Here is a 12,153-nt window from a genome sequence, read left to right on the forward strand (position 1 = left end):
TCTTCTAGCTTAAGGTTTTGCTTCGTCATTGTTGCTTCAGTTTTGAAGCTTCAACATCATGACTATGATTTTCAAGTTTGTGATTCAATACTTTACTAGGATTTTGCTGCTTTCCTAATGCAGTTGGGAGTTGGGATAGAGCTTTTCAAGGGACATTTTCAATGGATGATAATTTCATTGCTATTTTTCTAAGTTTCATTGCTATTTTTCTAAGCAATGAAATTACAACTGTTTTCCCTATATTAGTTGTTTATTTATCAAAACATACTATTCAAACTACTTTTTCTTTTGATTCTCTCTGCTTTCTTGTGTTATGATCTGTTTGTGCTTGTTTCATCAGGATTACAGTTGATCCTCAGACTATATTGGAAGCACCATTCCTCACCTTATCATGTAGACACGAAAGGCTACATAGTAATGCTATGCTACAAGAAATGAGTAGTCGATCTATAACTCGTGAACCTGAAGGTGCTAAGCAGCTAAGGCTTACTTATTTTACTCTGGGTTCATTCTACGATAATATATCAACTTTCCTAGCATGACCTTAATCTTCAATTTTTGATGTTCGAAACCGCTACATGCCTACATAGATACTTCTTGGGAGAGAGAATCACACAAGATATGTCCTACAGTTTACCTCTAAATGGTTAGTTCGTTGCATTTGAACTATTTTCTTTGTTCTCCATTATGACACTGTTAGGTGGAACCTATTTCTACTACATCAACAAGTTGCAACAAATTCTTTGGTAATCAATAGATTGTGTTCCACTACTCCTACCAAGGCTACGTGACTTTAACAGTCCGTTATAAAATTATGTAACACTCCAAATTGGTACCTCACAGCCCTGCCCGAGTGTCTGCCTGTTTCGTTTATCTATAATGCATGCATCCATCTGTCTTCGAATTCATTGATGTGGGCAATCCATATATTGTCTTGCAGTCAAGACTTGGTACCATTATGATGTGTTTGTGGCGAGTTCTGTGGTTGACATGTATGAGAAATGTGGGCAGATTAGACATGCCGCAAGATGTTCGATGAAATGCCTCACAAGAATGTGGTTTTTCTTGGAGTGGGATGATTTTTGGGTATACTCAAGCCGGGGAGGCCGAGGAGGCTTTGGTGCTTTTTAAGCAGGCGTTGCTTGAGGATTTCGATGTTAATGATTTTACATTTTCAAGTGTTGTGAGGGTCTGCGATAGTTGGACGCTGCATGATTTGGGAAGGCAGATACATGGCTTGTGCTTTAAGACGAGTTTTGTTGGGAGTTCATTGGTGTCGTTGTACTCCAAGTGTGGAGTTATTGAAGGGGCTTATCGAGTTTTTGATGAGGTGTCTGTTATGAATGTTGGAATGTGGAATGCAATGATGATAGCTTGCGCGCAGCACGTGCACACGGAGAAGACTTTTGATCTGTTTAAGCAAATGTAAAGCGGTGGGATGAAGCCGAAGTTCATTACGTTTTTGTGTGTGCTCTATGCTTGTAGCCATGTCGAGCTGGTTGAAAAGGGGCCCCGTTACTTTCAACTGATGAAAGAGTATGGGATTGAGCAATGGGAGATGCTATAATCAGGCAAGACAGTGACATATAAATTTCCTCCACTTTCACCCTTTACTAAGAACGCAAAACTGGTTTAGTTTCTTGGTGTTTCAGGATTTTTCTGTCTAGACTTTATGGCAATAGCTAGTGTTATAGTAGTAGAGTTTTTCTTGGTAAGTAGTGCTCTTCGTTATCTTCTAGATCTTATCTTGTTTAACAAGTTTTTCATTTTGAAATCTGCCCAATTGATATGATCAATTCGGACAAAAACTCAAGTGGAACTGGTATTTCCATTGACAGCTATGCACATGTTTTATCCTGGTTGATTTTTCTACGGGGTTGCTAGGTTCCCATATATCATGTATCATAATTTTCTCAGCTCAAATCAAAATTTTGCTTTCCACGTTCTGTTCTAACTTTAATGTAAAAAAATAAAAAATGTTAAACATGGATTCATTATACTAATTCGCCGTGCTATACCTACACTGAAAATATTTTGGCTGCTACATCCTAGAACAACCAAACAATATGACCAAATTAAAAGAACTTGCAAAGACAAAACAAGCTGTTGGGACTCAAATTTTCAAGTTTATAGCAGCTTTTATAACATAGGAGGACCAATGCCAACAAAACAACAACACTTTTAAACAAAAATAGGCAACAGCTAGGGCGGTGCACAATGAACAAATCAAACGCATTGACTCATTTCGAAAATACAAAGGCAATAATAAAGAAATTGAGTCATCGATTGATAATCCATTGCACAGCAACCAAATATGTAACTTCCAAGGCAGCAAAATAAAAATGCTCTTTTATTAAAGATACTACATGTCTACCTGGAAGTTTGAATTGCTACTTAAACTCTGTTCCAAGGAAGATAGTCTTATATCTATGACTGCTGCTAGAGGAACCATATGCTACATAGCACCTGAAGTGTTTAGCAGAAACTTTGGAGCCGTCTTCTACAAATCAGATGTATATAGTTTTGGGAGCTAGGAAAGAAACCGCTCTTACATCTAGATAACAAAGCAAGTGCAAATCCGTTTGGTTCAACTCAACAGAACCAACAACAACATCTTCAAGTTGAGATTATAAAGCAGTGGCTTCACCAATATTGTTCTAATACATGTCTGCTAAAGGTGTATTGCTGATCATTTGGATCACCAAATGATCATGTGACACCAATGTCTCAAGAGTTTTTTGGGAACATATATTTTCAATATTTCTCTAGCTATTAGTTAGAATTTGATCAGTATAAGTGTTCCAAACTTTCAATGTATTCCAAAGTCTGAACATCTGAGAAATCCACATAGTTTTTCACCAATAATCACCATGGAGTTTCTACCAAGTTTCTTATCAAAAACAACAAGTCTCATGGAAAATTCTGACATCGGTGAATTGACTTTAGAATTCAAACGAACATATTAACTAAAAAAAGAAGAGCTAATTAACAATAAAATGCTATAAACTAAACAGACCTTTAATTTGTTTGTTCCGAATCTTGAATCAGAGGCTATAAACTTCTACATATTGTTATAACTAGAACTCTAGATGCACAACTTGGTACAACAGAGAAGAGCGAAACAATGAAGATGCAGAGGAGAAACAACACAGTTGGCCTCAAGATCTCTAGATATCAATGGGAGAATACCACTGACTAAAGAATTCAGACCCAATGGAGACAAAAGGGCAAAAGTAAGAAAATATTTACCTCTACTCACATTTTCTAAATCACATATAAGAGAGCTATACCGATAAACACCAATAGTTATAACTAGATTCCAACAATATCCAGCATTAAACATAACAGTAAAATAACCCACACATATCAACAAATTTGTCAATCCTAAATTATTATAGTGCAAAGGGTCTAGTCACATACTGGTTAAGTAAAAGTATAGGAATATTACTTCAAAGTGTAGGCACCACCGGCCTTCACTTTGTCACAGTTCTTGCATCCCCAAATGCCAACAGCTTTCCTCTCCTTGCATCCCCAAATGCCAATAGCCTTCCTCTTCACAGCAAAATAAAAAAACAGACAAAAGATTTAATCACCTCTACCTTGAGATTAAAACAGTAAAGTTTTGCAAAAATACAGCTGCAATACCTTGCCGCAGAAATACTTGCTGTGCTGGCTCACATCCATCTTCTTGGTCTTGATGGTTGCCAAAGCCGCATTCGCATCCTTTGGCACCACATATCCTCGGTACATCAAACAGCAGGCCATGTACTTTCCATGGCGAGGATCACACTTGGCCATCATGGCAGGCTCAAAAGCACTGCTGGTGATCTCAGCCACTGAGAGCTGCTCATGGTATGCTTTCTCTGCAGATATCACAGGAGCATAGGAGGAGAGCATGTAATGGATCCTTGGGTATGGAACCAAGTTGGTTAACTCAGTCACATCCACATTCAAAGCCCCATCGAACCTCAAAGAGGCAGTCAAAGATGAAATCACCTATAAATCAAAGAAAAACAACTAATCAGATTCTTACCCATCATTATAATTAGTCACCCACTTCAAAACACATTGGTATAACTTTCATATTAAAAATCCCAGAAAATCAACAACCAATCAGATTCAAAACCCAATATTATAATCAGTCACCTGATTCAAAACACATCAGTATTAGTTCTTGAAGTGTTTGATAAAAAATCCCAGAAAACAAACAAATAATCAGATTCAAAACTCATTAATTAATCACTCACCGATTCAGAACACACCAGCTTTAGTTTGATTACAAACACATATTCAAATCATCATTCCAAAATGTTCACTTTAACCCCATCAGACTCATCATTTAGCACATTTAAAAGCAAGTTAGTATATAATATGCCCATTCTATTCAATAGACTATTTATAATGTTTCACTTGTAAACAGTTCTTCGATTAATTGACATCAAGTTAACCCTATCATCATCTATAACCAGATTTAGATCAATCATACAGTATGCCCCATCATAGTCATCAATAAGCATATTCAAAAGCACATATGAAAATACTAATCAATAAACACATTAGCCTATCATAGTTAATAATCAGAATCATTCAAATCACGTCGATATCAACAACACCTCAGCCACACTAGTGGAGTTGGAGATCATGCACACAGCCCTCTGCACCTTAGCAAGGTCGCCGCTTGGAACAACAGTGGGTGGCTGGTAGTTGATACCACACTTGAACCCAATAGGACACCAGTCCACAAACTAAATGGTACGCTTGGTCTTGATGGTGGCCACAGCTGTATTCACATCCTTTGGCACCACATCTCCTCGGTTCATCAAACAGCAGGCCATGTACTTTCCATGACGAGGATCACACTTGGCCATCATGGAAGCAGGCTCAAAAGCACTGTGGGTGATCTTGGCCACTGAGAGCTGCTCATGGTATGCTTTCTCTATGGAGATCATAAGAGCATAGGAGGAGAGCATGAAATGGATCCTCGGATATGGCACCAACTTGGTCTGGAACTCAGTCACATCCACATTTAGAGCCCCATCGAACCTCAAATAGGCAGTCAAAGATGAAATCAGCTACAAATCAAAGAAAAGCAACCAATCAGATTCTTACCCATCATTATAATCAGTCACCCACTTCAAAACACATTGGTATAACTTTCATATTCAAATCATAGAAAATCAACAACCAATCAGATTCAACACCCATTATTGTAATCAGTCACCTAATTCAAAACACATCAGTATTAGTTATTGAAGTGTCTGATCAAAAATCCCAGAAAACAAACAAATAATCAGATTCAAAACTTATTAATTAGTCACTCACCGATTCAAAACACACCAGCTTTAGTTTGATTACAAAGACATATTCAAATCATCATTCCAAAAAGTTCACTTTAACTCCATCATACTCATCATTTAGCATATTAATAATATGCCCATTCTATTCAATAGATTAGTTATAATGTTTCAATTGTAAACAGTTCTTCAATTAATTGACTTCAAGTTAACCCTATCATCATCTATAACCAGATTTAAATCAATCATACAGTATGCCCCATCATAGTCATCAATAAGCAGATTCAAAAGCACATATGAAAATACTAATCAATAATCACATTAGCCTATCATAGTTAATAATCAGATTCATTCAAATCACCTCGATATCACCAATTCACAAGAAGTTTTTGATTACCTGAGAGACAAGGCGGTTGAGATTGGTGTAAGTTGGACGCTCAATGTCCAGGGATCTGTGGCAGATGTCATAGATGGCCTCGTTATCGAGCAACACACACACATCGGTGTGCTCAAGCAGAGAATGAGTGGAGAGCTGTTTGCCTCAAAATCGCCTCGGCCGAAAAGGAAGGCCGAGGGACTCGAAGGTACAATAGTCCTTCTAGTGTGCGCGGGCGTGCCAACTCGCAGCCTGTTGGCTAAGCGAGGTTTTTGATAAATATTTTACGCCTGATTTGACTTCTTCCAAGCGATTGTAGACCAAGGAAAGAACCGTCTCGACCGTTGGGTTCTCTTGCCTTTGTTGTAAGGACTTTCGGCTTTTTACCGGTTAATGGCTCTATTTTTGTTTTTTGTATATATAGATTTGTGAGAAGTAAAGTGCGAAAAGTAAAAGAACAAGAATCTAAAGGCAAAAATTTAAATTTGCATGAAACGTAAATTGCATGAAGTAATTACGAGAAATTAAAGTGCATGAAATTTAAAGACGCGGAGGAGTAAATTGCAGGAAAGTAAGTTGCATAATGTAAAGAAAACGATAAAGTGCGGAATGTAAAGAAAGTGATAAAGTGCAGAAGGTAAAGAAAGCGATGAGAATAAGAAGAAAACTAGGCTAGAACATGAATGAAAAGATTGATATTGTAGAGAATTTGTAGAGAATTTGAAGTGTTTGAGATTGTATTGAAGTGTTGTTTGTGTTGGTCGGGGACCCTTTACAATAAGGTATATGTCTCCTATATATACTATTACAAACAAAAAAATTAAGGAAACAATTAAATAAAATAAATATTTCAGTCTTAATGACCGAATCAAAGATATGCTCCGTATTGCTTTCTCCTTAATCACACGTTTACTTCTTTCTTCTTGCGGATTCGTTGGAATTGATTTGCTAATTATGTTGAAATTTCGGTCTTCAATTCTTCCAATTAGCCATAATGTTAATTTGTTGCCATATATCGTCATTGCTTCTATATTTGGTATGTGGTTTTAATACCAAATAATGAATCTCGGTAAATCTTAATAATGATGATGATAATTATACGAAATAATTATAATAATTATCATTAAATGTTGTAATCTTCCTCGCAACCAACGGATTCGGCCTAGTGGGCCGATGTGTAAATAATAGGTACAAACATAGCCCCCCAGTTCCTTAAGCATTGGCTCGAGCTGAATGGTTAAGGAACTATTGAACAAGTTGGCCAAAAGAAGAAAGTAATATTAAAAATAATTTAGGCCGTGATCATAAAAAAATCTCGGCCATGCAATAATTACCTTTTGATCTCATTGTGGAGGCGGCCAACGATGCTTAATTGCGAATTTGAAAACTTCTTTGTTTTCGGCCTTTTTTTAAATATTTTTAAGGCCGTGAAGCATCAAATTTGAACCCCATGCAGTAAGGTCTTGATCTTCGGCCATTATGTAGGCCGAATTTTTATGCTTATATGCACTTAAATTATCAACTTCAGTTTCTAATTTAAATTGAGCCGATTGCAATTTTTCCAAGTCAGCTTTATTTCCGACAACCAAATCAAAACATTCAATTTCTTCAACTAATTGGAATTCTTCTAGATCACCGGAATAATTATTGTTGACATTGATATTTAATTCAGGCGTGTGTGGATCTTCAAGCTTGGGTTCATCTTCCACAATTACGTTAGAATTATTCTCTTCATATTGGGTAGATGAATGAGGTAGATGAAAGACCATTGACATCATATATGCATGTTGTCGTGCTCGATATTCTTTCTCATATTTTCTCCTCCTCTCTAAGCGCTCTACCTCATGCTTTCACCAATCCTCTTCGAGTTTTTTTTACGCCTTTGAAAATATTCATTCAACTCTTCTTGGCTTTTTTGGTAGCTTTCTTGGAAGTTTTCATTCAACTCTTGTTGGCTCTTTCAGAAGCTTTCAAGCAAAAACTCTTTGTTATTTTGTATAGCCTCCAAAAATTTTCAACAATTATGTCGGTGATCCGAAACAAATTCGGTTTGTGTCGTTGGCGTTTGCAAATTCGATGCTGCATGGCTATTGAAATCCAAAAAACTTGTGTATGTAGCATAACTATATCTCCCATCAACACCGTATATTGAACTTGAGCCGTTTAAATTCAGCTCGTAGAAACTCATTTGTGAAAACACCTAATACATTGGCATCCCATCGGGGGTGCCAAAAGATGTTTGCTCAAAAATCGTCTCGGCCGAAAAGAGAGGCCGAGGGTCTTGAGATCAATCGTCATTCTTAGTTGTGCGCGTGCCAACTCCACAACAGATGTAGAGACCTGGGGTTCTATTTCTGGGCTGGGCTCACCTTCCTCAACCATGGACTCTCCGCCTCAACCATGGACTCTCTGGAAATATAGTGGCCATCATAATCAGATTCATGGTCGCCATCATCTTCAGGCCCAAAATCAGATCCATGGGGCTCCAAATTAGGTCCATGGTCACCTTCATCTTCAGGCGTAGAATCAGATTCATAGGGCTTAGAATCAGATCCAGATTCATGGTCGTTTTCATCATCATAAAGCCGATGAGACTTCATCTACTCATCAAAGACCCCGCGCCTCTCATCACGGCGTTGTTGGTAGTAACCAGCACCAACAAACCTTTGAGTGTCAGCACGGCAGACGACGAATCGAAACCCACCGGATGACCTCACACCGGAGACCACAATGGGGTGGTGGGGTGGCCTAAGATAGGGAAGAGTTGTGACTCCAAACCTTGGCATTTTTTTGGGATTCTCTCTCCAATTTTTCCTATAGGGTTCTTACAACTTTTTTTTCAAATTTCCCCTTAACCTTAAAGTCAAATTTATAGTGTGATTTTTTGCTGGTTTTTGTATAAACAATTTATCTTTACAAATTTTAGAATCAAAATATCAAAAATGTCCCAAAAAATGTTAAAAGGTGTCCCAAAAAAAAAATGTCCACACAATGTTAAAAATATCCTCGCAATAACCAATCCACTAATTAAATGGCTGAATCGGCAGTACAAATTTAACCGAACAACTTCACATTGTGGACCGGCGTCACGTTATTGACACATTATCGATTGATGTCTCAACCATCATCATGGACCTACATAGTAATCACAACCAAAGTAAATTAGCTATCGCCACACAATCTTTGAATATACCTACAAGAGCAATGTAAAAACAATCAATACCAATATACAAACGGAAGCAACATAATACGATCACATTTCCTATAACAATATCTTATTATAGCAAATATGTACCAACCTATCTTAATAAATCAGAATTCAAATGCATTTTTGCTAAAGACAAAATATATTTCTACTTCAAATGCATCTTTCTTTTTTTTTTTTTTTTTTTTTTTTTTTTATTTTAATAAACTTACAAACTTACAAAACACCATGTAACCACAAAATTAGAACTAAATACAAACCAGGGTTACCTCTACTAAAAAAAAATTACTTGGAACCAAGTTTTCGTTTTTACCCAACGACTAAAATTTACTAACTACCCTTAAAAAACCATAATTCCGACATATTCACACCCTAAAAAACCATATCTATCCACTATGTTTATAAACTTACAAACTTACAAACACCATGTAACCACAAAATTAGAACTAAATTACAAACGAGGGTATCAACTAAAAAAAATATGAACATTTTGTTTTCCGACATATTCACACCCTAAAAAACTATATCTATCCACTATGTTTAGCCCCCTAGTGTTTTGGGCCAAGCACCATGTGTTGGGGGCCATCTCCAGTAATAGAGGCTATAGAGCCAAATCCTAAATTTTGGCCTTATTTTGGTCTCCAACAACAAATCAAAAAAGGGCCATGAAAATGGCCAAAATAGCCCTTTGGCTAGCACAGGCCAAACCAAATTGTGGTCCAAAATCAGATTAAAAAACTAAAAGTGTGCATGTGGGTTGATTGATGAACACCCAAATTATGACAATTGTCAAATTTCTATTAGATGATTTCATTTTCATCTCATCATGGGTAAATTCTCCCAACTCAAAAACTATGTAATTAATTAAATATGCAATAAATAACTGATTATCTTATTTTGTTAATATAATTACAACATATGCAAAATATTCTATATCTCAAAATAATTCAAAATTTTAATTTTAGTCCAAGTTCAAATATTGTTATAATAAAATAAATCGTAAGTGCGAAATTCTACGTATATAATACCCGTATGTGATATCTACATTTACAAATGTGACAACATATTTATAGGCAAAATGAAAAATATTGAAAAATATATTGTGAAATCATAAAATATTTGATGGGGCTAAACTTTGGCCCTCTCTTACTAGAGATGGTTTAGTAGTCTATGAATGAAAAACAATATTTTTGAGGGCTAAATTATAGCCCTGGCCCCAATATAGCTCTTTACTACTGGAGATGGCCTAAGTCCCTACTAAGGCCTAAGCCATTCTTTCAAATAAAGTTTGAGGCAAACTATGTGTTGCCGTGTTGGGCTTAAAACAGATTCCTTGCATCATGTTTTAGTCCCACTAAGTTCTGGGCCAACCATTTTTTGGGCACACACTACTAAGTTTTTACTTCCTACTAGGACCCAAGTTTGAGGCACAATGTGTTCGACTCAGAACAAATTCTTTACACTATGTATTGGGCCTTCCTGTCCATTTTTATTCTCTACAAATCTATAGCCTCTAGTACATTGAAATTTCAAGGACTTACCAAACTGCAGTCTCTACTATTGTTGGAATGAAACTGAACTTTCGCTAACGAGAGTGAATCTCTATCAAATTCTTCATCACTGTCTTCAACATTTATAAAATAATGCCATCATTTTGGACATGCAATCTCAAAAACAGAAGTAAACAAAATCAAAAGCTCATGTTTTGATACTTGCATCGGATAAAAGCCCATGTTTTGATCCCTATGACAAAAGAAAAGTGTAGTTATTCAGATCGCTATTAAAGATAAAATCAGACACATCTTGGAATAGAAGTAGATATGACAATGAACTTAAAGAAGCATGGTGAAAACCCCTAATTTGTGGCAGGGAAATCTTTTTATCCAACTTTGACTAACAAGCTAAACTGAGAAGAGGGAAATAAATTTTCACCGAAATTATGCCAAAAGCATGAAATTATTGATATGAGCACAAAGTGCTATGTTTATAATGTGTTTCCTACCCTACTTAGCTATGATATTCTCATAATAATGTTATTTCTAACATGTTTTGTAATTGTAGAGGCAATGAGAGCTTAATTGAGAAAAAAAGGTTAAATCATGAAAATAAGAGAAAAATGCAGAAAGCACAAAAGAAGGCCCAAGTAGCCCAAGTCCAAAAAAGAAGGAGAAAAGTCAAACATGTGCACCTAGTCCCACATCATTTTAGAAGAAGAAGTAAATTTGGATTCCAACTCTAAAAAGAAAGTGCACCTAGTCCCACATCATTTTTGAAGAGAAGTTCCACCAAGATTTTCTCTATATAAAGACAGCCTTGGGTACTTCTCAAATCATCATCCATTCACTCAAAAGTCAGGGAAACACATAGCTCTATTGAGCAGCCTCTCCCTCTCTTTTATCAAGTTTCTTCCTCCCTTGCCAAAGCCTTGTTGGACGTTCCACAAAAGCAAAAACAACTTTGAAGCTTTGAAGCTGGAGCACTTTTTAGAGGTCTACAAGCTTCTTGAAGACTGATAAAAGTGTAACCATACCTCTGCTTTGTTTAGTTTTTCTTTACAGTTTGCAGAAACATGTTTTCAGTTTTCAAATATTGGATTTGGATGTTGTTTCAATTGTAATGTTGTTAGTAAATTCAAAATTCTAGTAAAGCATGTTGAAGTTTCGTTCATGATATTTTTAGCAATCTGATCTTGTCAACTCATAGGTTAGAAAGTATGTGTTGTTGTTTGATATACCTATGTTAGAATGCATGCTAACTAATGCCATAATTTATGCTAAGCCTCGTAGGTAAGTGTAGATCTCCAGTGGTGGAAGCTATGTCACAGATATAGCTGAATACATATACTATGCAATTCCTTGTTGTGACGTTCATGATATAATTGTGTTCAATCTCGTTCTATAGATCTTAAGGACTCATGTTAAGTGTAGACAGATACTCATAGTATTGATAGCAACCTTGCATGAGATGTCCTAGTTCTAGACGTTTTGTGCTAGGGATAAGTAAGTAGAACTATAAAATGCATGACTTCGTAGGCTTGCGTTTTGAGATTGTTTCTAGTTCTCTGAATTGACATGTTATCAGATTGCTAAGGTTCAAAAAATGATCCTCCTCCCAAAAATAACAATTGGTCACCCAAGCATTGCAACGCGATAAGCTTGTTGTTATAAGGATCAATCTTGTATGCTTTGAAGCTCCTTGTCCTCATAAAAGAACTGTTGAGAGGTGCCTCGTCATCCTCCTAATTGCCTTCATTACCAAATGAGTCTTTCATTTGATGA

General features: G+C 36.4%; 2 protein-coding genes across 2 annotated transcripts; both read right to left on the reverse strand.

Annotated features, from left to right (window-relative positions):
* Positions 1–3,313: 3,313 nt before the first annotated feature.
* On the reverse strand, positions 3,314–5,796 carry LOC101304579 (tubulin alpha chain-like). Its single transcript, XM_004299792.1, has 4 exons — positions 5,692–5,796; positions 4,614–5,072; positions 3,646–3,996; positions 3,314–3,552 (listed from the first exon to the last, which is right to left on the reverse strand). The coding sequence occupies exons 2-4, from the start codon at positions 4,641–4,643 to the stop codon at positions 3,445–3,447; spliced, it is 489 nt and encodes a 162-aa protein (XP_004299840.1). The 5' UTR covers positions 4,644–5,072; positions 5,692–5,796; the 3' UTR covers positions 3,314–3,444.
* Positions 4,746–8,270, reverse strand: LOC101314285 (tubulin alpha-1 chain-like). Its single transcript, XM_004301391.1, has 2 exons — positions 8,040–8,270; positions 4,746–5,072 (listed from the first exon to the last, which is right to left on the reverse strand). The coding sequence occupies exons 1-2, from the start codon at positions 8,268–8,270 to the stop codon at positions 4,746–4,748; spliced, it is 558 nt and encodes a 185-aa protein (XP_004301439.1).
* Positions 8,271–12,153: the final 3,883 nt, after the last annotated feature.

This window comes from Fragaria vesca, linkage group LG5 (genome assembly GCF_000184155.1).
Source record: "Fragaria vesca subsp. vesca linkage group LG5, FraVesHawaii_1.0, whole genome shotgun sequence".
Lineage (NCBI taxonomy): Eukaryota > Viridiplantae > Streptophyta > Magnoliopsida > Rosales > Rosaceae > Fragaria > Fragaria vesca.